The sequence below is a fragment of the Alligator mississippiensis genome, chromosome 9 (genome assembly GCF_030867095.1).
Source record: "Alligator mississippiensis isolate rAllMis1 chromosome 9, rAllMis1, whole genome shotgun sequence".
In the NCBI taxonomy this organism is placed as follows: domain Eukaryota; kingdom Metazoa; phylum Chordata; order Crocodylia; family Alligatoridae; genus Alligator; species Alligator mississippiensis.
In genome coordinates, this window is record NC_081832.1 from 516,357 (window position 1) to 541,467 (window position 25,111).

A 25,111-nucleotide genomic window follows, 5' to 3' on the forward strand; every position below is an offset into this window, starting at 1 on the left:
TGGGAGCAAACCCCAGGTAGCAAGTCAAGCCTGTCTACTGCAGTGTTGAAGCCATGGGCTTGTGTCCCCTCAGCAGCAGCTGGGAGCAAGCAGGGCTGCCTGGGGGCCTCCCAGCACCATGCCCTGACCTGTGCTCAAGGGCACTCAGGTAAGGAAGGGCTGCAGGATGAAAGGCCTGACAGCCCACAGCTGCCATCACTGAGGAGGAAGGGCTTTGCCTGCTGCTGCTAGCCTGCCGCAGCTGGTGTTAGCGCAGGTGCCATTGCTGGCACCAGTGCGCAGCCGTTCCCTGTCCCAGCTCAAAGCTGCGGGGCAGCAATCAGGGGTCTGCCTTGTCTGCTCCTTGCTGCTGTTGTGCTGATCGAGACCGGGCCCTCATTGCCTCACCTACTGCCCTCTTCTACGAAAAGAGCGTCTCCTTGGCCAGCAGGGGCCGGGCCGTGTCCAGCACTGCTGCATGGAGCTGCTTATGGCCTTTGTTCTGCCCCTGCCCAGTAGGAGTGGCTGGGCTCTGGCAGGGCAGCACCCAGGCGTTCCAGCCACCTTTGCAGGCTCTGCCCATCCTCTTTTCTAGCTGCAGCACAGGCCATGCTCCTGGCACAAGTGAAAACGCACCGAGGCGCATGGGGAAGGGTGTAATAAAATTGTTTATTGCATTTTGTGCAGACAGGAGTCTAGAAAAACAAGTACAATGAGCTGGAAAGCATTAACAGGAGCATTCGACCAGTGGGGAGCATCTCCTCCACTATTACCTGCACAGAGACACAACTATGGCCAGGCGGCTGCTGCGGGACTGGCATACGCATGGAAATCAAATGCAAGCCTAACACTCCTCTTTGGGTTTGCAACTGGTTTTATTTACAAGGCTGGAAGGGCATTGCATTGCTCTGCACACAGATTCTCTAAAACACAAAGCGCACCAGGTCACTACAGGTCTATTGAAATATTGCACTCGGAATAAGTCACTTGGATGGACGTAAAACATCTAGTTACGTTGAGTCGAGGGGCCTGGGGGAGCGGACGGGGCAGGAACATTCATAACAAATATATTGCACATGTAGCACAGAAAAGTGTTTGTGAAACCAAAGCCCCCTCGGGCTGCGGCCGCTGGGTTTCAGTCCTGCCACGCAGCAGAGCGCCGCGGCCCTCCTAGTGCAATGCTTGGCCCCAAGCAGCGTCCAGGCCTCCTTTGCGCTCCAGTGCCTGGCCGCCTTCACGTTGCCTCCATCTGCCCTACAGCATCCGGGAGTGGGTGCAGGACTTGGCATGGAGGCCTGGCAGCACCTGGCTCAGAGCAGACCACAGCCACCTCTGTCCTGAGCACCTTGCTCCCTGCTGCCGCAGCGGGGGCACCGGGCAGAGCAATGGCTCGCGGCTGCTGCTGCAGTCGCAACCCTGCATTCAGGAGGTAGCGTCAGCGAGCCCCAGGGCCAGGCGCTCCGGCCTGACCCATCCCCTTCACGTGTCTGCACGTGCCAGAGGGGCTCGCAGGTCTGCCACGGGAGGACACGTCACCAGGGGCAGTGGGAGAGGGCACACTGCGCACGCAGAGGCAGAACGTGCAGGGCAGGGTGGGGGTGTAAACTAGCATGCAGTGCTGTCTGCTGAGACTGGCCCTCTCCAGCCCCGGGGTCGGCAGGGGCTTCCCATGGAGGCCAGCACCCCTGCTTGCCTCAGCCCAGCGGTGCTGGGGCAGCCCTTCCCGTGTGCTCAGAGCTGCAGCCGTGTGCCCGCAGGAAGCCGGGGACCGGCTGGCAGGGCAGCCACTAGGCTGGGGTGGCGTGGGTGGGGAGAGGCTGGATGCTGCCTGAGATGCAGGGCAGGACGGCTCCTGCCTGCCGAGTGGCTGGAGGGGGGGCTGCGGGGAGATGGGGGTGCGGCTGCAGTGCTGGCCTGACCCAGGCCATACGTCCCGGCCCTCTGGCCTCAGCAGGCTTGGGCTGCTCTGCATGCACCACAGCCTGGGGGGCCGTGTTCCCAGGGCATGCACAGAAGGGCGCTGGCAGCCCATCTGCACCCGGACCTGAATTGCTGCTGCGCTTGAGCAGTGGCTGCCCCGGAGCCAGGGGCTGCAGAGAGCGCGCGAGGCGGTGGCACCCGGGCGCTGCTGGAATGGGAGGCTGCAGGACCAAGGCGCCGGCGTGGGGGGTAAGCAGGCAGCTCCCCTGCGCACTGCCTGCCTGGGACCCGGCTGCCAGCCTGGCCTGGGCTTGTGCCTACCGCACGGACAGGGCAGGTCGTGGGGAGCGCAGTGCAGGGCAGAGGGAGCGGGCGCCGGTTCTGCCCTGGAAGGGGGGGGCAGGGCAGGGCCATGCCTTGCAGAAAAGCTTCACCGCCCCTGCCCCTGCCTCTGCTCACAGCAGGGCCAAGTGAGGCCCGGGGGCAGGGGAAATAGGCACCTGCAGAGGGAGGCAAGGAAGCAGCCTGGAGCCTCCACCCCCAGCGGAAGCTGCTCGAGGTGCCCCCAAGAGCCTGGGCCAGCATCCCCAACCCGGGGTCTGGTGGGAGCGGGGCCAGGGTCCCGCTGGGCCCAGCCCTTGAAAGGGGGGTCTCCTTCGGGGCCTGTCCTCGGGTTGGGGGGAGGATGGACCGCTGACTCAAAAGGCTGGGAGCCGGGAGCCGGGGTGGGCTGTAGGCAGGCGGGTGTTACTGTTGGGCACGTGGCAGCTGGGCCAGGATCAGCGTGGCCGGGCAAGGGCGCCGGAGCAGGCAGCACGCGGCGTGGAAGCTCAAATCTGCTGTGAAACAAGTTCCGAGAAGTCGGCGACTTCTTCTCCCTGAAAACACTCGAGTGGGACGCAGGCGATCCCCGCGCCAGCCCTTCCCGGGGCCACGGGCGCCTTCCCCACCCGTGCCCCGCGCCCGGCTTGCGCCTCCCTGCAGCTCTCGGCATAGATACTCTCTGTATATAGACGTCCTCTGCTTCTATGGACATAAATAGGGTCACTTTAAAAATACGTGGGCTGTCCTATGTACACTATGTACAGCGGGGTGGCAGGGGCAGGGAGCTTGTTGCCCGCGGGGTGCCACTGTTCACGCAGGGGGGGCACGAGCTAGCCTGTGCCTAACCCTGGCCCTGCCTCGAGGAGCTGGGGCTCCCCAAGACCCTGAGGCCTGGCGCACGGAGGCTCAGCCAGGGCCCGGGGCAGCTGGCAGACCCCGGGGTAGGGGCCCGGTGGTGCAGGCTGGCGGGGCCAAGCTGAGGCTGGGAGCCAGGCCCAGCTGCCCAGGGCAGAGGATGTCCCGGCCCTGACTGGGACGGCAAGGGCCAGGGCTGAGCAGAAGCAGCGCCATGCAGGGGGCAGGCTGGGGTCCAGGAGACGCCGGACCCTGCGCGGGCATGGGGCAGACCCTCTCCCTGGGGGTGCCGGCACACAGGGTGGGCACAGGTGTGTGCACGGGCAGCATGTGCACCTGGAGCCGGGCCGAGCTGCCAGCCCTGCCGTGCACAGGCCGTGGAGTGCCCAGTGCCCAGCCCCGAAGCCAGGGAGGCGGCCGTGGGGAGCCAGAGGGGTCTTGGCCCAGCCGCCACTTTCCCCCAGGCCGAGGAACCAGCTGTGGGGAAGCAACGGTGCTCTCTGCCCAGAGCGCTGGGCCCTGCCCGTCCCCGCAAGCCCCTCCAAACTGGTGCACAGCGACGGCCTTGTGACTGGGCCCCGCTCCCTGGCTCAGGCTGCTGCGGGCCAGGGGGTGCCGGCGAGGAGAGCGTGCTGGTGGCTGCGCCGTCCCCCTCGGCGCCGCCTGGGACAGGCGGCGCGGCGCGGTGCGGTGCGGCGCGGCGCAGCAGCAGGAGGGCGCAGGCAGGGGCAGGCGACGGCAGCCCGGCTCCCCGTCGGGCGGTGCTGAGTCCGAGGTCCTGTGTGTCCTTATGTACAAGCGGCGACAGCCGTGCGGCAGCGTGGGGCGGGCGGGGGCGGCTGGTCCTGGAAGCTCTGGCGCTGCAGTTCGCGTGGCGCGAGGCTGGGGCGCGGTGGTGGCTGAGCACCACCCGGGCCCGCCGGCGCCGCCCTCAGCCCCTCCAGGAGCCGGGCAGGGCAGGCAGGGTCGGGGCTCCCAGGCACGAACGCCTTGTGCTGGCGCGGCGCGGCTCGGCGCGGCGCGGGCCTCACGAGTAGATGGTGATGACCTCCCGGCCCCCGCCGCGCACCAGCAGCACCCGGTCCAGGTGCTCCGTCAGCACCTCCAGGAACTCCATGTCTGCGCGCGGTCAAGGAGCACAGCTGCGGCCAAGGCGGCTCCTGCCCTGCCCCTGGTGCCAGCCTGCCCGGGCCCCGGGGCCCAGCTGGGCCAGCCTGACTACACGCCCGGCCCCTTGCCCCTCCTCATCCTGTCCCCTCTGTGGGCCGGGGCCAGACAAGCGCAGCTCCGTCAGGCTTGGCCAGGCAGGGGGGCAGGGGCGCCCATTGCCCAGCACCCCCAGCCTGTGCCCAAGCCCGGGGGGCTCCCAGCCCACGGCAGGCTCTCAGGGACCCAGGCCAGGCTCCCCAGGGCCCGGGCCCATCGGTGCCCGGCCGCGCAGCCCACGGAAGGATACAGTTCTCGTCGCCCTTGCGGTTGCGGGGTGGCCCAGGCATGTTGAGCAGGACCAGCTTGGCGTCCTGGGACTTCTTGACGATGACCTCGTTGAGCTTCACGGCCGTGTGCATCCTCCGCACGTTGGACTGGTTCCTGTGGGGCAGAGCAGATGCGCTGGGGCAGGCGCCAGACCGGGCCTCGCTGCCCCTGCCCCCGGCACCAGACCGATGCCCTACCGTGCCGCCCCCAGCTCCGTGGGTTGCAGCGCCCGGGGGCCCGCAGCTGTTCCCAGGCCCCGGGGCACCGACCCCGGCATAGCAGGCGCCTGCTCAGAGGCAGCACAGAGGCGGCCCATCACTCCGCCACCCCCCTTCCCCGACACAGGACACGGGATGTGGGCCGTGGGACACGAGCCATGGGACATGCCAAGCAGACTTACAGGTTCTCCCACTCCCTGCAGCAGCACGAGGCAGAAAGAGAGAGAGAGAGACAGGTGGGGAGGCTCCCCCAGCACAGCCCTGCGTGCCCACCCCAGCCCTGCGGACATGGCCCCCGCCCTCGCCCTCCCCCTTGCAGGCAGGGCCCCGCAAGCCCCGGGGGGCAGGCTGCCCGTGGGGACCTACGGCTTCATGCTGAAAAAGTCCTTGATGCCCTCGGGGCTGACGGGGCTCTTGCTCTTGTTCTTTTCAGCCACAGACTTCTCCTTGGTCCAGGTGAGATGCACCTTCTCGGGGGCCGGCTCAGCCTCCTCCGCAGGCGACGGGGAGCTGCTGGAGAAGGCCGTGGCATTCTTGTCGTGGATGAGCTGCACCTGCGGCAGGGAGCCCAGGGGTCAGCGTGGGTCGGGGCAGACGCGGCCCCGGCCCTGTCCCCGGCCCCTGCTCGCAGCCTCACCTCCTCCTCCGGCTTCTCCTCGCCGTCGCCCACCTGCTCCTCGGGGACGCTGAGCCGCAGCCGCGTGTTGGCCGGGTTCTTGCGCCGGATGGAGCCGCGGGACTCGTCCGTGATGCTCTGGATCTGCGCGGGCAGACGAGGGCAGGGCAGGGGCTGCCCACGGTGCTCTGTCCCCTGCTCTGCGCCTGCTCGGGCTGGCGGCCACCTCCCACCATGGCCAAGGGCACCGGCCTGGGTGGGGGGCCGTCCCTACCGGGGGTCACTAGGCCACAGCAGAGGGCTGCCGCTGGGGGTGCTCATGGGGGTGAGTCCCAGCCTGGCCCTGGCAGCGCAGCCGCCTGCCCGGGGGTCTGCCCCAGCAGCCCCGGTGCCGGGGGCCCTTACCTCCCGCTCCCGCTCGTTCTTGGTCAGGTGCATCTGCTTGAGGATCTGGGAGCGCTGCTCCATCACCAGCGTCTTCTCGTAGGTGTAGGCCGAGATGTCGCTCTCGTGCTGCGGGGACGGCACAGGCGCATGCAACGGGTCCTGGTGCCCCGCGCCCCGCGCCCCTGCAGGCCTGTGCCGTCCCCGCGCTCACCATCTCGACCACCTCGACCTCGGCGGTGATGCGCAGGTGGTAGAGGAAGGTGGTCAGGTCCTTCTTCATCTGGATGCTGTTGTCGTCCATCTGCGCCACCGTGAAGATGCGCATCTTGCACTTGCGCCACACCTGCCGGGCAAAGGCGCACGTGGCAGCGGGGTTGCAGGGGCCACCCCAGGACTGGAGCGGGGCGGGGGGGCAGGACCAGCCAGGAGCCCTGGGGTGGGGGGTTAGGGTTGTGGAGGGAGCGCCGGGATACAGGACGCCCCCACAACCAGTCTGGAAGCAGAGGCAGGGCTGGGTCCCTGCCCGATCCAGTCGGGAGGCCAGGGGGTGCTGCACAGAGCGGATGAGGACCTCCCGCCCCACCCCACACACCCCCGTCTCTGAACAAAATTCAGGTTGGACACTTGGGGGTGGGGGCAGGGGGCATGGGAACCCAGTACCAGCCTGCAGGACAAGAGTGGGGGCAGCCCCCCCTTCCAAATACCAGCCCAGAAATTCAGCTCAGGGATTTGGGCTGGGGGAGTCAAGGCTCCCAACCACAAAGCGGCACCAAGGGCAAACTGGGGCATTGCCCGCGCCCCGCCCCAGCCGGCGGCGGGCAGCGGTACCTTGTGGTGCCGCAGCAGGAAGGGCAGCAGCATCAGCATGCCACCGTCGTGCACGATCCACCAGACGTCGATGTGACCCTCGGCGAAGCGCTCCTGGTTCCCCGGGAACATGGCCACGTTCTTGGTGACCAGCAGTGCCAGGTGTGCAGCCGTGGTCTCCCGCACCAGCTCTGCCGGGGAGGGACGGGGTGATTCAGCCCGGCACAGGCATGACTGCCCCCGGGGATGTGCTCCTGGCACACGCCTGCCCAGCCCCCAGCTTTGCACGCCCCCCCCGGGCCCGCAGCGCTGGCCCTGGGCACTGCCCCATGTCCAGCTGCTGTGGGGTCCTGCCAGCCCAGGACAGGACCCTGAGGGGTGCAGGCGCTGGGGCACTTACTGCTTTGCATGTGTGCAGCTGTGTGCAAGGCATGAGTGTGTGCCTGTGCATCACAGGGCTGTTTGCATGTGCAGGGCATGTGGGGGGAGCTGGACATATGCCTGGGGGGCAGGGGGTGGGGGTGTATGCAGGGAGTTCTGTGTGTGGGGTGGTGTGCATATGTGCGTCCGTGGTGCTGTGCATGTGTGGACCATGGGCATGTGCAGGGAACTGTGTGTGTGTGTGTGTGTGAGTGTGTGCGCACGCGTGCACACTCAGGGCATGGCTGTGTGCATGTGCATGCTGCATGTATGTGTGGGGAGGGCACGTGCATGTGGATGGTGCTGCGTGTGGGACAAGTGCATGTGTGTGTGCAGGGAGCTGTGTGCGTGTGTGTGGCTGTGTGCATACACTGTCCATTCCCAACCCATGCTGGAAGCACCTCCTGGGGAGGCTTGCCCCCGCACTGCCCGTGGGCCGGGCATCTCCTCCCCGCAGCCCCAGCTCCCAGGTAGATTTTGGCCCGTGTAAGGGCTTGGGGGGGCCAGGAGCTGCCTGCCGGGCTCTCCCTTGCTGACAGCAAGCAGAGTATGGGCCCTGGCATGGAGCTGGGCTGCACAAACCCTGCCCCGCACCCACGAGCACCCCGCGACCCCCCCGCGGGCACAGCTCCACCTGCGTTGCCCCAGGGCTCCCGGGCACACCTTGGGGGCTCCGTGCCCGCAGGCCCACGTGTGGCCCGGGGCCACGTCCCCTGCCGGCAGCGCTCACCGATGAAGTTCCTCCAGGTCTGGTGGTCCTCCTTCTGGCGCCAGCTGCGCGGCCAGCCCACCAGCACCGCGTTGTGCTGCAGCCCCCCCAGCCCACTGGACTGGATGAGGTGGGACATGCCGTCGCGCAGGTTGGAGGAGATCACGACCTGGCAGAAGCCCTTCACCTTCTCGGCCTCCATCAGGCGGCGGATGGACTGGTGGGACAGAGGGCTGCGCTCAGACCCAACGCCCCCGGCGCTCCTGGCACGCACGGACCCGGCACGAGCCCTCACGCTGGGCACGGCACGGCGGGGCCCGGGCAGGAGGCCAGGGGAGCCGGGGCCAGCAGCCAGGGGGGCGTGGGGGGGGGGCAGCACGCCTGGACCCCTGCCGCCGGGAGTGCGGGCTGCTGCCGTGGCCCGGAGCCACTGCCAGGCGGCATGCTGCGCGGTACGCCGCCCTCGCTCCGCGCCGAGCGGGAGGGCGTCCCCGTGCCAGGCTCTGACAGGCAGGGAGGGCAGCAATTAGCAATATTTACTCAGAAATTATAACATGTCTGCGCTGCGGAGACGCTGCGCGGAGACGAGCTCCTAATCAGATCGGGGAAGCCCAGCCGTGGCGCGGCCCGTCCGCAGCCCTGCATCCCCGGCCCCCGGGCGCTCCCAGGGACGCGGGCCCTGGGCTCCCTGCCCGGCAAGGGCCCCGAGGCAGCGCCAGTCCTGGAAGCGGGCAGGGCAGGGCAGGGCTGGGCTTGGCTGCCCGCAAAGCTCTGCCTGGCCGGAGGTCCGTGGGGTCAGCCAGGGCCAGCCCCACGGCGCGGCCTCACCTCCTCGGCACGCTGGGCCTGCGGGTGGTTGTCTAGGAAGGTGCCCTCCAGCACGGAGGCCACGATGGTCAGCCCCTTGCCTGCCTTAAGCTGCGAGGTCAGCGAGAGCAGCTGCGGGTGCACCACGTTCTGGTCCTGGTCCACCCGCACCAGCACCAGCAGCTGCGGCCTGCGGAGGGAGCGCCGGTGACACCGGGCCCCGCGTGCAGCCCCCCACGCCACGCCACGCCACACCACGCCACGCCACGTCCCGTCCGCTCCCCCAGCCTGTCCCGCGGCCCACACCCCCGCAGCCCGCCCCGCCTGCCCCGGCTGCCAGCCCCGTCTCGGCTCTGTCCGAGCGCCGCGTGCAGCACCCCCGCCCCGCCGGCCCCCTCGCAGCACCCCGGCCCCCGCGCTCACCGCCAGTTCTTGGTGTGGGGAGGCCCCTCCTCGAGGCGCAGCAGGGCGTACCGCGCCGCGCTCAGCGACAGCCCCCGGATCCCGTCGCCCCACTCCTTCTCTGCCCTGGGGGAAGAGGTAGCGTGAGGGGTACGGGCAGGGCAGCTGGCTCCGCTCTCCGGGCCGTGGCCTGGCCCGAGCCGCCTGCCCCCAGCTCCGTGGGGGCATCGCTCTGACGGCTCCCCGCCACCGCACTGCCTGCCCGGCCCCGGAGGAGCCAGCCCAGGCGCAGCGGGGGAAACCGAGGCGCAGAGGGGCGCAGGCACTGGCTGCGGTTCCCCAGCTGGGCAGTGGCCAGGCTGGGAGCAGGGAGTCCTGGGCCCAAAGCCCCCGGGACGGGGGCGGTTCAGCCTGCCGGGCACCGGCCACCCCCTCCCTGCTTGGACCCCCCTGGCACGGGCGCACTCACCCCCGGTACTCGATGTACTTGTAGATGAGCCCGGCGATGAGCATGGCCACCAGCGCGTAGTACCAGGAGCAGATGAACATCAGGGCCAGGCAGAGGCTCATGCCCAGGAAGGACAGCGTCCTGTGGGCACCGAGGAGTGTCACCGCGGGGACCCGCTGCCCCGTGTCCTCCTGCCGAGGCTGGCACGGCCCCTGGGACACCCCAGCCCCATGGAGCGCCGGCCATGGAAGCCCAGCGGGACCCAGCCCGTCTCGCACGCGCACACGCATGCACGCACCAGTGGTAGTAGCGGAAGCGGGGCCGCCAGTTGGGCGTGCGCAGCAGCGTCTGCACGGCGCAGGCCAGGTTCACGAACATGTAGCACATCAGGAAGAACCTGCGGGGGGGACAGAGCAGAGGCTGAGCCGCTCGTGGGGAGGGGGCCCCGTTCAGGCTGTGGCTGAGGGGCTGCCCCCCCACATCCATCGGCTTGGGCGCCGGCAGCCTAGAGGGGCTCGGTCTGGCCCGGGGCAGCAGGGAGCGCGGGGCCGGAGCTGCCTACATGGAGAGGATGGGGGCCACCTCGTCCAGGGAGGCGATGAGGATGCCGATCTCGCAGATGCAGGCGGTGAGCAGCAGGGCCCAGGTGGGCTCCCCGTTGGCCTTGCCGTGGCCGAAGACCTGGGCAGGGGGAGAGGAGCGTTAGGGGCACGGGCTCCCGCGGGGCAGCGGGGAGGCCAGCAACCCGCCAGGGCAGGGCAGGGCTCCAGCCGGGGCAAGGAGCCGAGCTCAGCCTGGCGATGGGTAAGGGGCCGCTGTCAGCCGGGGCGCCCACGGCAGTGCCCCCACAGCCCACCAGGAGGCGCCAGGCGGCTCCGCCCTGGGGGCTCCTTGCACTGGGGCTGGGGGCTCTGGGGGTGGGGGGACGTTAGCTGGGGCTGCCGCGCTCCTCGGGCTCCGGCGTGGGATGTGGCAGCAAGTTAAAATTAGCTGCTGTGGCCTCGGGGAGCTGTCGGGTTGCATCGGCCTGTGCCCATCTGCACACGGCAGCGCGGGCGCCCGCGACCCAGGCCTGCGGCTCCGGGAGCTCTGCCGGCTCTGGCACCCACCCCCGCGCCCTCGGCGGGGCCCAGCAAGGCCAGGGCTGCCCGTGCCCTGGACGGTGGGACCACACCGGGTCCGGTTGTGGGTCAGGCAGGGGCCGCAGGGCACGTACCCGGAGGAAGGGGACGATGCCGTCCCGGGAGATGGCCTGGAGGAGGCGCGGGGCGCCCGTGAGGCTCTGCAGCCCTGCCCCGCACGTGGAGAAGAAGGAGCCGATGACGATGACCCAGGGCGACGGCCAGGCCAGCGTGCCCACCACCAGGTTCCCGCTCACCGCCTCGCCGAACCTGCGGGGCATCGGCGTCACCCAGGGCAGGGGCCGGCAGACCGCCAGGCCCACTGCCACCCCGGCACAGGGGCTGGATCCGCTCTGCCCAGGGAGCCTGGCCAGGACGGGCAGGGGCAGGAAGCAGCGGTGGACAGTACAGCAGACCCCGCACTGCCCTCCACCCGGCCCCCAGGCCGCCGAGCTCCCCTTGGCCCCTGCACAGGGAAACTGAGGCCAGGGCAGAGGGGAGTCAGCCCTGGACCCAGCACCCGGCACGCTGCATCTACACCCCGCACCCCGGCGCCTCCAGCCACCGCAGCAGAGCATCCCGCCAGCGCCGCAACCCAAAACTGTCATCCGCCGAGCCCGGCGGGGTGCCCTAGATTCAGCTCCCGGGCCGGCTGGCACCCGCCTGTTGACAAGCAGCTCCCGCCGCCTGCCACGTGCCAGCCCCAAAGCCCGTGCAAGCCGCCGCGTGCCGGCTCCCTCCGGGCAGCCCCGCTGCACCCGCCTGTCCTGCCGCGTCCCGCAGCGCAGCGTGGCCAGGCCGGGCGCAACCCCGCGCACTCACTTGTCCCGCAGAACGACGCCCTCGATGCAGGCTCCGAAGAGGATGACCGAGCTGATGTCTGCAGGCCGTGAAGGAGCCACCGCGCGGCAGAGCCCCCCGCCCCTGCCAGGCCCCGGGCAGCGCCAGCTCCTCCACGGGGCTGTCCCGTCCCACCCCCATGTCCGGAGCAGCCCAGCCAGGCCTCCCCGCTCCCCCCGAGCCCCAGCCCCAGCCCGGCGATGCCCGACCCCAAGGATACAGACAGCCGACGTGGTGGCGATGGCCAGGATGGTGCCGGTGGGGATGGATTTCTGGGCGTCGCGCAGGTCGCCCGAGCGGTTGGAGCCGGCCATGATTCCTGCAACACACAAGGGAGGGCGTGTGCTGGGCAGCATGGCAGGCAGCAGGGTGGCACAGCTGGCACGGACCAACCTGGCACGGCATGGCCCAGCATGCGCCAGGTCCTTCCCTCCCACCCCGGTCCGCTTCCAGCTCCGTGCCCAGCCCCGTTCACCCTGCTGCACCTTGGTCCTGGGTAAGCGGGGGGCAGAGCTGCACCTTGAGGGGCAGCCCCATGCGGCAGCACATGCCTTTGCACCAGTGACACACAGCCCAGTGTGCACAGCCCTGGACACACACACACAGCCCCAGGGTGCATGCACACGCACAGCCCCATACACACATGCACACGCACACACATATGCGCACACATACGTGCACCCAGCCCCAGGGGATGTGCCCAGCAGACCCACTGTGGATCCTGCCGCCATGGCTCACAGGATCAGGTCCTATCGTGCCAGCGTGTGCTGTGTCTTATCAGCCCTTCGGCTAATGGTAGCAAAGGGCGCTACCAGCACCTTTGGGCCCAGCACAGGGCAGCTGCAGCGGAGCGGGCGAGCTCCCCTGCCCCCACCAAGCAATGTCTGCCCTAGCCCCGGTGCCAGGGCCAGCACGCAGCCCAAGCCCTGGGAGGCAGGAGGGAGCGCCGCAAGGAGCTCGGTGCGAGCGTGGCCCGGAGCCAGCCCTGCCTTCCCCTCCTCCTGCTGCAGTGGGCTCGAAGGCAGGCCAGGCCAGAGCCCAGGCTGGAGCATCGCTGCGTGGCCTCAGTTACTCATGGGGCACAAGGGCACGGAGAGGGCACGACCTGCCGCCAGAGCGCCCGCGGGGCCGGCCCAGGCTGCGCTCCACCGGGGCCCCGTCCTGCTCCGCACTCTCCGGGCATCTCTGCCTGCAGAGCTGGCCTGGGAGGTGTCCGGCCCGGGACGTGTTGACCCTACAGCAGGGGCGAGTGGGTCTGGCAGGAGCAGCGCAAGGCCCTCAGGGCAGGGGCTGCCCGGCCAGGGCTGGGCACCAGAGACACTCAGAGAGGAGCGAGACCCGTGTGCACACACACTCAGGCACATGCACACGCACAGCAGACTGGATTGTGCAGGTGCATGCACACACCTGCACAGGCTGGCACGCATGCACAAGCACTCCCTGCACGTGTGGCTTGGTGCAGGCATGGCTGTGCCCACGCGTGGCGGCAGCTCCTACCTGTGACGGAGGGGAAGTAAATGCCCACTAGGAGGGTGAAGTACGAGGTCATGTCGCTGAAGACGTAGGGCTGGTCCAGGTCCACGGGGGCGTCCGAGGGGGTCACCGAGGGCATCCCCTGCTTCTCCACGATCACGCCTTTGGCCAGGTACGTGCTCCAGAGGTTCTCTGCAGGCAGAGGGGAGAGCGGCTGCGTGAGCACCAGCCCGCCATGCCCCTCCCTGCTTGAGCGCCAGCCTGGCACGAGGGAGGCCGACAGGTCAGCACAGACGGGCCATGGGCTGGGCAATGCGGGGGCCTGGCCCTTCACCATCTGTCCGGAGCTCTTTGCCACCACTCTGCCCACTTTGAATCCAGCTGTGCTCAGGCTTCAGCTGCACCCCGTGGCAGCCAGGTCTGCAGGCCGGTCCCCCCACCCCACACCACTGGGCCCAAGCCCTGCACCATTGCCCCCATGGCAGCATGGCCTCAGGACCCCGGCAGCTTGTGCTGGCTGACCACCCGTGCCCGGGTCCGGGCAGACGCCCGCAGCCGCAGGGCGCAATAGGGAACAGGGGTAGGAAGCAGCATCCCGGAGCCCCCCAGGCTGCAGCCCCTGCCCCGGGGAGCGGGCACCAGGAGCAGCTCCTGGAGACAGCCGTGAGTCACTGCCCGCCCTGGGAGCGCGCGACGGAGCCGCGAGAGAAGGAGCTATATTTACCCGCCTGCCCTCCCCACCTCTGTCGCAAATAGCAGCTCAGCGCCCGGGCGGCAACAACAGCTATAGATAGTGCCGGCCGAGCCCGGGCAGCGCACGGCGCCAGGAGCCGCTGGGCCCTGGCACCACGACCGCGAGGCAGTGCTGGCCGGGCACGTGCCGGCTCTGCTGCCCGTCTGGCCCAGAGGGCCGGAGCCTGTCCCAGCAGCTCCTCTCCCCACTCTGTCTGCCTCGACCCCTCGGGCGGCCCCGCACGGGCCCAGCTGGCAGCGGGCTGGGCTGGGCTGGGCTGGGCCGGCGGGAGCTCCCTGCACCCTGAGCACACACCGCAGCGGGGCTGTCAGTGGCTCCCCATGCCACGCGTGTCTGGGCCACGTGCCCAGCCGGGCCAGTCCGGCGCTGCAGGCGGTCAGAGATTCAAGGCAGCAGGACGGCCAGGGCCGGGGCGGAGGGAGCCCTCAGGCTCCTGCCCTGTCCCTGCGGCTCGGCAGAGCTCTCGCCTGCGGCTCCTGCCAGCAACGCGCTCCAGGCCTTCCCGTGGCTCTGGCCCCCATCCAGCCCATGCGCCGGCCACAGATCGGTAAAGCCGCCGGGAGGGAGGGGGGAGCTGGTCCCGCCACCGCAGATCGATGCAGCCCTTCCCAGCTGCGAGGCGGCGGCTGCTCCTCCAGCCGTGGGCCCCGGCCAGGCTCGGAGCGGGGTCAGGGTGCTGCAAGCCCTCCGATCGCTTGTGCTGCTCCCTCCCATCCCCTGCCGAGCCCGGTTCTGCCCGAGCCCCGCGGTGCCCAGCCCTGCCCGCCAGCACGCGGCGCCTCGTACCCTGGATGAGGCCGCTGGCGGCCCCGGGGATGCCCTCGACCTCGGTCACGTTGTTGTGGGTGAAGTAGTCGTCGCAGGTGGCGTTGAGGAAGCGGGAGGTGCAGAACAGCTCCCAGAGCTTGGAGCCCACGGTCTCGTTGCCCTCCACCACCAGCTTGACACACGTGTCGAACCCGTGGCGCGACAGCGTCCGGTTGCCCAGCAGGCAGATCCTAGCGGGAGGGGAGCTGGAGGTGAGCGTCTTGGGCCTGCCCCCCCACGCCAGCCCTGGTCCCGTGCCCGGCCCCCTGGCCGCCCCAAACCCCATCCCACCCCTGCGCAACCCCCATCGGGGCAGGCGCCGCGGTGCTCACGGGAAGCTGGGCGGGTCGAAGGCGGACTTGATGACGCCGGCGTAGATGGCAAGGATGGAGAGGATGACGCAGCCCAGGAAGACCAGGGCGAACTTGTTGACATACTTGACGCCAACGAAGACGACGGTGGCCATGCACGTGAGCACGCAGGTGCCGTAGACGCGCATGTTGTTGAGCATGGCTGCCGCCTCCCCGCTGGCATCTTCCCCCTTGAAGATGGCCATGGCCGGGAAGATGTAGGCCTGGCAGGGCGTCGCGGAGAGCGTCAGAGCCTGGTCTCACCCCGGTGCCCCACCGCGCACCCCCGCTGCCTGGGAACGTGCCCACCGGCAGGCAGGGCAGGGCAGGGCAGGGAGCTGCTTCCCGGGCCCCGCCTGGCAGGGCAATACCCCAGCCCCAGGCCAGGCGGGGGGCCACGAGCCCGACTCACCAGCAGGATCTCGATGGTGCCCAGGATGTACATGGCCCCAGCGAAGGTGGTGCCCAGGTAGAAGCACAGCCCCACGGCCCCGCCGAACTCGGGGCCCAGGGAGCGCGAGATCATGTAGTAGGAGCCGCCCGCTGCCGGGGACAGCACAGGTGACCCCTCTGCCCTGCCCGCCACCCTCGTCCCCTCCCCGCGCGCCCACGGCCCCTCGCACGGCCCTGCACCAGGGCACGGCCAAGGCACTGGGCACAGGCCCCAAGCCCCCTCCACCCTGGGGCGAGTCGTGGGGTGCAGGGACGGGGGGCAGGGGCACAGCCCTCCACGCTCCAGCAGCACGCGGGTCCCTGGGGGTCCCGGCTGCAGCCATCCCCAGAGGAGCCGAGCTCCCAGCTGCAGCCGCCAAGCCGGCTCTGCAGAGCTGACGGACCAGGCGCTCCCGAGCCGGGCAGCAGCTGGGCGAGAGGGCGGCAGGGGACGCGTCCCAGCAAACCGAGGCAGGCTCCAGGGCCTTGGGGACACCCGGCAGGCCGTACCCTGCCCCCAGCCTCCCAGAGGAGCCCTTAGCGCTGGCAGCAGGATCAATGGGCCGGCCGCGTGGCAGGGTGATAAATGGCATTAATTACACCCGCGAGCGCAGGGCTGTCAGAGCGCAGCCGGAGCCGCGGCCGCCCAGCACAGCGGGGCCCGGCACAGATGGTCCTGCCGAGCCGCTGGCCCTGCCCTGCCCTGCCCTGCCTGCGCCGAGATGCTGCTGCCGGGAGCACGCGCTGCACAGGGCACGGGCCGCAGCGTGCCCCCGCCGGGGAGCGGGCAGCTGTCACCGGCACTGCTGGGGCCAGCGAGACAGGGCGCTCCCTGCCCACGCGGCGCCGAGGAAAGGGGCCCTGCCAAGACGGGGACGGGGAGTGCTGGGCGGGGGCCCCCGCAGGCCTGGCCCTGGGGCAGGACGGAGCCGCGGCTCTGGCACCCTACCTGGCACCACTCCGTTGGTAGCGATGGCGCTCATGGAGATAGCCGTCAGCATCGTCTGCGGGGAAGCAAAGTGCAGATGAGAGGTGCCCAGGGCTGCCCCGTGCCCATCCTCTCCAGGCTGGCCCTTGCTACGGCTGCACCTGCAGAGCACTGGGGGTGCACGGCACTCCTGCCAGCCCCTGGCATCCCCCCTGCCCCCGTGTCCAGCCCGGGCTGCCCTGGGGACAGGCGCTCTGCGGGGGCCGGGGGCTGGCGAGGCCGGGGCACTCACACAGGAGCAGCAGAGGAAGACCATGCAGAAGGACTCCATGATGCCGGCGATGCCCACCACCCAGGTGAGGCGCAGGAAGAGGATGACCCCGAAGATGTTCTGCAGGCAGGGCAGGTACACGCCCATGAAGGTGCCCATCCGCGGCGCCTGCGGGCAAGCACACAGCGTCAGGCCATGCCGGCAGCCCGGCCAGCCCTTCCCAGACACGGGGGCCGGGAGCCGAGCCGTGGCTGGGGAGGACGGCGGTGCGGGGCAGCGACCCCAGAAGGGGGTCAGGGCTGCCGAGCCCGGCGGGGGCAGCTGAGGGCTGTGCCGAGGGCCAGCTCAGCTGTGGCCGTGCAGGAGCTGAGAGGCAGCGGGTGGAGCCGTGTCAGCAGCGCCGGGCGTCAGTGCCAGCCCTCGCCGCGCTGTGACAGCCGCGCTCCGCTCACCCGCGGCAGCCAGGGCAGCATCTGCCTCGTGTCAGCGCGGCCGGCGCACCCGGCCGGAGCAGACGGAGAGGCAGGAAGGCGCAGGGGCAGGCTCGGTCACCGTGGCTGCCGGGCGGGCCGCAGCCCCCATCACTCCCGCATGGGCCGCAGAGCCCACGGGGTCCGGGAACAGCGAGGCGCCAGGCTCCGGGGCTGCAGGCTCACCTGCACAGGCTTCTTCTTGCTGCCATCGTTGTTCTCGGCCTCCTCGTGCTCGCGGCTGCCCTGCGGCAGGTTGGTGTAGTTGGCCAGGCCGCTCAGCAGGGACGACACCATGGGGCTGGTGTCCATCTCCTCCTGGGAACGCAGGGGCCCGTGTGAGGCGGGCGGCGCTGCCCCGGCGGCTGCTGGGCCTTGCCCAGAGCTGGCGGCACAGAGGACAGCCGGGAAGGGGACGGGCGATGAAGGGGGCAGGGCAGGCGTGCAGGGGCAGGGGCAGGGGCAGGGGCAGGGGCAGGGGCAGGCTGCCCAGTCTGACCAGCACGAGCGGGTCTCTGGTCATAGGGCAGGGCCGGGGCTAGCAGGGATATCCCCCACGCTGGCCTGGGTTGGGGGTCCCAGCCACATCCCGCCCTCCCGCCCTTGCCCTGTACCTCGAAGAGGGCCATGTTCTTGCCATCGTACTCCTTGCCCTTCTCCGTGTCCGTGCTGTTAATGAAGGGACTGCTCTCCTTGGGGTTGCCATCGCCTGCAGAGACACAGGAGCGATGGAGGCTGGGCCCGTGCCGAGCTCCAGACCACGGAGCCGAGAGCTGGCGTGGGTCAGCAGGGGCCCCCTGGCCGCACGGACGCCTGCCCTCGCCACCCACGCTGCCCAAACCCCTGTGGCAGGAGCCTGGCTCGGAGCACGGCGCTCGGCCCTTCTGGGTCTGCTCCAGCCCTGCCCGATGGCAACCCTCCCCGGCACGACCACGGGCACTCCCAGCCCGGCCCAGCACACAGAGCACGCGAGCTGGCCTGGATGCCCAGACAGACCTCCCTGCCCCGGCAGCGGGAAGCACTGGTGACCAGGCCGGCCAGCTCCAGCGCCTGTCGCCACGTGGACCCGGCGCTGCCCAGGCACCAGGGCGCGCAGGTGCCAGCCCGTCGGTGCGTGTCCGGCCAGCACGGACCTCCGCCAAGGCAACTCGTGTGGATCCAGGGGGAACCGCTCCGGTGCCGGCCCCGCGGGCAGGCTGGCACCGGTCACTCAGCAATGCCCTGCCCGAGCGCCACAGGGGCAGCCTGGACGTGGGCTGCGTGGACGTGCCACCGAGTGCTGGAGCCGCTTGGCAGCCTCCCCAGGGCAGGGGCTCTGCTTGCTGCTGCACGCGGCACCCTGGGGGCTCCCGGCACAGTGGGTGGCACGGGGCCCGTGCTGGGATGTGCTGAGCTGGCTCCCCACTACAGCGGGGTGGCAGAGCCGTGGCACTGCGAGGGGCGAGGAGCCTCGCCGGGGAGGGACTGGGCTGCTTGCAGCAGTAACGACCTGGCGCGGGAGGCGTGACAGCGGCGGGAGCAGCAGAGAGCTGCAGAGCAGTGGAAATAAATCAAGGTGGAAGCGCAGCCGCAGCCAGTGCTGGCAGTGCCCGCGGAGCACATCTCCAGCGCCCGCACCATCAAGGAGGGGTGAAGGATGGAGGCGTCTGAGGAGCCACGGAGCAGCCCAGCGCAGACGTGCCCACGGGCAGGGTGCCAGCCAGGCAGCGGGCTCCCGCGCCGGCTCCTCGGCCCAGGTCCTGTGGCCCCCAGAGCCCAGAGGCATGGCCCGCTGCCCGTGGAGCACAGGGCCCCGACACAAGGCCATTGGGAAGGGCCGTCCTTGCTGGCCGCGGGCTCCTGCCCTGGGCTGGGAGGTGCTGGCTCACTCCTGGGCCCCTCCACAGCTCGAAGCCCGGCGGGGCCGGGTCCTGCAGTGCCCGCCTGCCTCTGGGCATCACGCGGGCCCTGCGGCCGTCATCCCCGAGCCACTGCTCTCCTTAGTGCCTTGATCCCACCCATACGTCCCACAGCACAGCAGGCACCGAGTCCTTGCTGACTTGCCCCAGGCGGGAGCTAGAAAGGGCCCCACGGCCCCGGAGCCCCCAGTGCCGCCTGCCACCGGGGCCGAGCGCGCAGGCCGCAGCCTGGGACTGGCCCCGAGGGCTGGAGCCAGCAAGGGGACAGCCCCAGAGCAGCGCCAGGACCAGCCATCTTCTGCACCGGTGTCCCAGGTGAGCGCAGCTGAGCCGGCGGCTCCGTAATCAGCTGGGCCACGTGACTGCTAGTGCAACGTCTGCTACACACACACACACACACACACACACACACACGCAGAAACGTGGGGCTGCAGGGACTGTGTGACCAGGTCCCACAAACGAGCCTGGCTAACGAGGGCGGCCTGCACGGTGGGTTTATGTAACGACGCCCCTGGTCTGAGCGGAGCTGCTCCGCACGCCTGCCTCCCAGTTCCATTTTGTTTCCACAAATGCTGCATATAATGCATATTACATAACCACCCCACATGCACACACACACACACACACATGCACGCACACACACACACGCGCGCGCACGCACGCACAGGCACATGCACATGCACACGCGCGCATCCGTCCGCCTCGACCTGCTCCGGAATCCACCATCTGGGGCTCCGGGGAAAGCGCAGAAATTAAGCCAGCGAGCAAACGAGGAGGATGGTCTGGAGGAGACACGCACGCACCCTGCCCCCCACGCACACGCAGCGGGGGAGGGGGCCGCCCGGCTGCCGGGCCAGCTCCGCACGCGGCGGCAGAGCCCGAGGGACCCGGCTGGCATCGCCCGGCCCGTGCCCAGTGGGGAGCATCTGACGAGCGGGCTGCCAGGCTCAGCCGCAGTGCTGCTGCCGCCGCCACTGCCAAGGAGCTGACAGCTCAGACAGGCGCAGGGAGATGCCAGAGCAGGCTGCTGTGTCCCCTGAGCGCCGGGGCAGGAGGGCAAGGGGGCGGTGGAGCCGGTGAGCCCAGCCCTGCCACGCAGCCTCGCCTGGGCAGGAGCTCGGGGGGACCTGCTGCCCTCCCAGGGCACTTCCAGGCAGCCTGTGTGCCAGGGTCCGGCTGGGACAAGGCAGGCCGCGGCTGCCCACAGCTCAGCTGCAGGCGCCGGGTCCCGAGGGCTCCGGGCCGTGAGTGGGGAGGGTGAGCAGCAGCTTGGGGCTGGCAGGGCTTGGGACCCCCAGGCTTCCCATCTCCCCCAGCGCCTGGGACCCAGCACTGGGGCACAAGCCCGCGGCCCCTCGGCCACTGGGACCCAGCCTGGTGGTACCCCTTCTCCATGCCGTCTGGTCACAGCGCTTCTCTTCACCCCTGCCTGGGTGCCAGGCCTCGCAAGGGCCCCCACTGACTGCCCACAACACCCCTGCCACGGGGAAAGAGCCCAAGCACGGGTCCTGATGGCACATCCACACCATCCCGGGGCAAGAGCTAACCCAGTCTTTCCCAAAGCACAACAAAAAGGCAGGGCAACTGAGGCACGCACTTATGGCAGGGGCAGGACACGATGCCCCACACCTGGCTAGGAGACGGCAGACCCGAGGGACCTACGCCAGTGCCGTGGGGACAGGCGGGTAGAGGCCCCTGGCTACCGCCCCCAAGCAGGTGGTCCGGGTCAGGTGCGACGTGGCCACCAGCCCCGCAGCCCGCGCAGGAGCCGTGGGACCAGCAGCTCCCGCCCCCGCCCTGGCCCAGCGAGTGCCCATGGCCCTGCCCTGCCCACCCAGCCGGGACCGGCACCTCGGCTGGGAGCGCTCGGTGCAGGGCAGGGGCGGCTGCGCCAGCCCAGCTCCAGCGGGCGCGAGCGGGAGCCCCCACCCCGGGGCTGGAGCCGGGCAGAGCCGGTGCCACGGGCCACAGACATCACTGGGCTGGTTTCCATGGCAACAGAGAGCCGGCGCGAGCGCGGACAGGCAGCCCTGGCTCCCCAGGCTCTTACGTAAGGAGCTGGCCGGCCTGGCACACGGGGCTTGCAGCCCCCCTCCAGAGCCCTGGCACCCTGCGCCTGCTCGTACGGACCCCTCAGGGCCCCGGCACTGCCGCGGCCCTGGCACTGCCCTCTGGCTGCACGGGGCTGTGGTGTGGCCCCCGGGCGCAGCCGGCTGGCACCAGGCTCAGACCAACCGTCCAGGCCCCGCCTGGGGCTTCAACTGAAAGCAGCCCCCTTCCCACCACGCCACGGTGCAGCGCCGTCCCGCATCCTCACTGACACGCCAACGATCAGCCCCGCGCCCCGCGGGCTCCTGGCGCATGGCTCATCTCCCGCTCTGGGCCCCTGGCCGTGCGCAGACAGCCCGGTGTCAGCCGAGCGCCCCGCGCCAGGCCTGGGCTGCTCACCAGCCTCTTTCTCTCCCCAGCTCTGTTGCTCCCCAGCCACCTCTGAGCCCCAGGCCCAGCCCTGCATGGAGCCATGCAGGGAGCCTGGCAGGGCAGGGTGCTCCCAGCCAGCGCCAGCGCCAGCGCCAGCGCCAGCGCCAGTGCCAGTGCCAGCGCCAGGGCAGGCAGGACTGCACCAGGTCCTGAGCAGCGCACACCTGCTGACTCACCGTGACAGGTGCAGCTCGGGAGCGAGACCGGGCTCCGGGGCCCAGGGCCCGCTCCTGGCTGCCGTGGGTCTCCCTGAGGCCCAGACACACCCTGTCAGGTGCCGGGATGCCGTCACACACTGGGGCCCTTTGCAGCAGGTCAGCCTGGCCCCAGGACCACAGGCTTCAGTCTGGCCACAGCTCTGCAGTGGTGCTAGCCCCTGCCAGCCCCCAGCAGCCACCCTGAGCAGAGCTGCCCTTGTCCCGTACCCCGTCACCCTGCCCCATCATGGTCCCGTGCCCCCAGATGGCAGGAGCTGGAGCAGGACTGGTCCTGGGGCTCGTGTGGTCCCTGCCTGGGGCCCAGCCACATGGCAGAGGCAGCAAAGGGGCCCCCACCCAGGTCTGCACGGTCCCCGGAGATGCCCTGGCAGGGAGGAAGACGTGGCTTGGCCCCAGCAGTCCCTCCTCGGCCCAGCTAGCCCGGGGGCCTGGCAGGCAGCACTGCTCCTCCAGGCTGGAAGGAGTTAAGAAGGAATTAAGCGCTGCACGGCTGCCGGGGTCCCCTATGACGGATGAGCTCCCGGCTCCTGCCGGAGACCATTTTGCCGCAGAGGGGCTGGTGCAGCCTCCCCCCGGCAGCCTGCACTCGGCGAGGACGGCAAGGCCAGGCTGCCTGGCTCAGAGCAGCCCCCCGGGGCAGAGCCGCTCTGCCCCGGCTGCTCAGGCGGCGGTGCCCTCTGCATATGGTTGCGCCAGGCCCCCCTGGCTGCGGTGATGGCACCAGGATGTCTTGACCTGTCCCAGCAACGCGGCCTGCTCACGGGCACCCGGAGCCCAGACGGCATGAGCGCCCCGGTCCTGCTGCTGGTGCAGGGGTGCATGCGAGCGAGGCCTGGAGCAGGCGTGGGCACAGGTGGCTGCAGGGTGCGGAGCCGGCTGCCCCGGGCTGCTCCTGCGGGCAGGAGCAGAAGGAACGAGCGCCAGGCTTCGATCCCGGCTCCGCTCCCCCTCCCCAGGGACCGCTCAACATGAATCGGCCTTTTAATTTGCTGCGGCGGCGCGGCTGGAGTCCTGGCAGGGAACCGACAGCCTCACTACAGAGATCAGATCATCCCCGCCGCGGGGAGGGGTGCGGGATTTGCGCCACAGCGCCCCGGCCACGGGCTTTGGCACGCGGCTGCTCCGGCCAGAAGGGAGTGCAGCCCAACCATGCCGCCCTAGCCCCAGCCCCAGCCCCAGGCCCTCGGGACCCGGCAGGGCACAAGCATGGGTGCTTGCGGGCCCAGACCAGCAGCCTCAAGGCCAGCCCCTCCAGCCGCCAGCGGGGCCAGGACACAGGCCCAGGGCAGTGGCCCAGAGGCCCCGGCATAGGGCTGTGGGATGGCTGTCAGGCCAAGCCACGGGCAGCACGGTGTGAATGACGCTGCCCGGAGTCTCGATAGCAGCAAGCGGCTCCCCTGGGGCCGGCCTGGATGCAGTCAGGCTATTTATAGAAAGGGGAATCTCCCTGCCCGGGCCCAGCTGGCAGCCCCGGGCAGCGCTTCCTGCCACTCCAGGTAGGACCCAGGGGCCAGATGTCCCTGATGTCCTCTCCCTGCACCCTCCTGCTGCCCGGGGGAGCAGTCTCCTGCAGCTGACCCAGACAAGGAGCCTTCTGCTGGCCCTGTGCCACCTCCACGCCAGCCAGCGCGACGCATGGATGCTTTTGGTGGGACCCTGCCAAGAGGCCCTGCCGGCTGGGACCCTCTGCCGGGAAGCACAGCCTGGTGCCCCAGGCCCAGCCCGGACAGGCCCCCCCAGAGCTGCCTCTTCCCACCTATGCCCCCGGCTCCCCACCGGAGAGCCCCGGCCTGTCCCAGCCACCGGGACCCCCCGCGAGCCATGCGGCCACATCCCCCCGGCCCAGGTAGAGGCAGCCCCTGTCCTGCCACTCTGCCCAGCTGACCCGGGCACACTGAAGCCACCTGTGTGCAAAAACAGATCCCAGACCCGGCGGGCAAGACTGGGGGGACTCCTCGAGGCTTCATAGCCCAGGGGGCTGCCTGGCTCCTGCCCATGGGAGGTGTTTTCCTCCCAGAGGACCCCAGCATCCGTCCAACCCACACCAGAGGCCAGGGGCCTTGCTGGGAGCACGTAGGGGGCGAACAGGGGCTGACAGACGCCAACGGGCACGGGATGGCGGTGCAGAGAAGCCCCGAGGAGCTCGACCTGCCTGGCAAAGGCCTGCAGCCAGGCTGGGGCGCCGAGCCGGCATCGTGGGCTAGAATCTCGCAGTGCCTGACCCAAATCAGACCAACTGCTTGCCCCTCCCTGCCTAACTGGGGATTAGCTGCCTTTGCTCAGCCTGGCTGCCTTCAAACAGCTCCAGCTCCTGCCAAGCTGCCTGAGCTCTGCTGCGGAGATGCCCACGGTGCCCAGCCAGCCCTGCCGCCTCCCCCAGCCCTAGCTCCCCCGGGCACCATGAGCCCGGGCCAGGGCACCCCACAGCAGAGCTCCGGGCAGGGCAGGGAGCGAGTCAAGGGTGCCATGTCCCTCCTGCCCGGGGCAGCTGGCCCTGGGGCGCCATGCAGCCCGCTGCGCAGCCAGGCCCCTCCCGCCGTGGCGGACGGGCAGCTCTGGAGGGAAACGGCGCTGGCAGCTCCAGGGTCTCCTCAGCACGGGCCTGGCCAGGGGAGAAGCCGGTGCCTGGGCACACAGGGACCCTTTGCTGCAACCTTTGCTGCAACCACGGGGGTGTGGGGAGAGGGATGCCCTCCCTGCACACGGTCCCTGGCATGCGGTGCAGGCAGGCTGCGTCTCCCCCAGCCCGGGTGGGCCTGGCGCAGGGCAGCCCCCTCCTGCGGTGCCCGCCTGGCCCGGGGAGCACAGCGCGGGGCGGGCTGGCAAGGCTGCACCCATCGGGGCAGGAGCGGGCCCAGCCGCCCCGAGCCCTGACCTTGAGCAGGAGATGCGGGGCGCCCCTGCCCTGCCCTGCCCTGCCGTGCCGTGCCGTGCCGTGCCCGGGCTCGGGCTCGGGGGGCTGGCAGCTGCCCCCGGCCGCCCCCGGATCGGGCCCCCCGCGCCCCGCCGCCGCACTGCACCGGCCGGGCCCCGCGGGCGGGCGGGCGGGGGCGGCGGCGCGTTCAGCACCGCGGACGGGGACGGGGACGGGGACGGCGGCGGGGCGGGCGGGGCGGTGCGGGGCCCCGGTGCGGACCTCGGCCGCTGCTCACCTGGGCTGGCGCCGCCGTCGCCGTCCTCGCAGTCCGCCAGGTTGTTGAGCATGGCTCGGCCGGGCTGCAGTGCGGGCGCGCGGGCTCCGGCGGCGGCGGCGGGTGCAGCCGACTCCTCACTTCATCATGTATGCAGCAGGCATGAGCCCGGCGGCGCGGGGCGGGGCGGCGGGGCGGGGGCGGCGCTGCCCGGCCTCCCGCCCCCCGGCACTGCGGCTCCCCCCCGCCCCCCGCCCCGGCACGGCACGGGCCCCCGCACTGCCCACCCCACCGCCGGCACCCACGCGCGGGCGGGCCCTGGGGTCAGACGGACGGGACCTGGGCACACACGCACGGGTCCTGGGGACACACAGGTGGACCATAGGGACAGACAGACAGGTCCTGGGCACAGATAGACAGGTCCTGCAGACACACAGGTGGACCCTGGGGACAGACAGACGGGTCCTGGGGACATACAGATGGGTCCTGGGGACACACAGGTGGACCCTGGGGACAGACAGGTGGGCTGGGGATAGACACACAGGCCCTGGGGACACACAGGTGGACCC

General features: G+C 70.5%; 1 protein-coding gene across 1 annotated transcript; it reads right to left on the reverse strand.

The window, feature by feature from the left end:
* Nucleotides 1-3,644: 3,644 nt before the first annotated feature.
* SLC12A5 (solute carrier family 12 member 5) lies at nt 3,645-24,639 on the reverse strand. The gene is made up of 26 exons (XM_059713078.1): nt 24,564-24,639; nt 17,429-17,523; nt 17,001-17,132; nt 16,366-16,512; nt 16,095-16,149; nt 15,126-15,256; nt 14,696-14,937; nt 14,343-14,554; nt 12,827-12,994; nt 11,550-11,648; nt 11,312-11,369; nt 10,585-10,759; nt 9,931-10,049; nt 9,667-9,765; nt 9,390-9,509; nt 8,942-9,046; nt 8,540-8,708; nt 7,733-7,928; nt 6,604-6,773; nt 5,987-6,118; nt 5,794-5,901; nt 5,410-5,532; nt 5,139-5,326; nt 4,955-4,969; nt 4,535-4,668; nt 3,645-4,197 (listed from the first exon to the last, which is right to left on the reverse strand). Exons 1-26 carry the CDS (start codon nt 24,613-24,615, stop codon nt 4,106-4,108), a joined length of 3,336 nt encoding a protein of 1,111 aa, XP_059569061.1. The 5' UTR covers nt 24,616-24,639; the 3' UTR covers nt 3,645-4,105.
* Nucleotides 24,640-25,111: the final 472 nt, after the last annotated feature.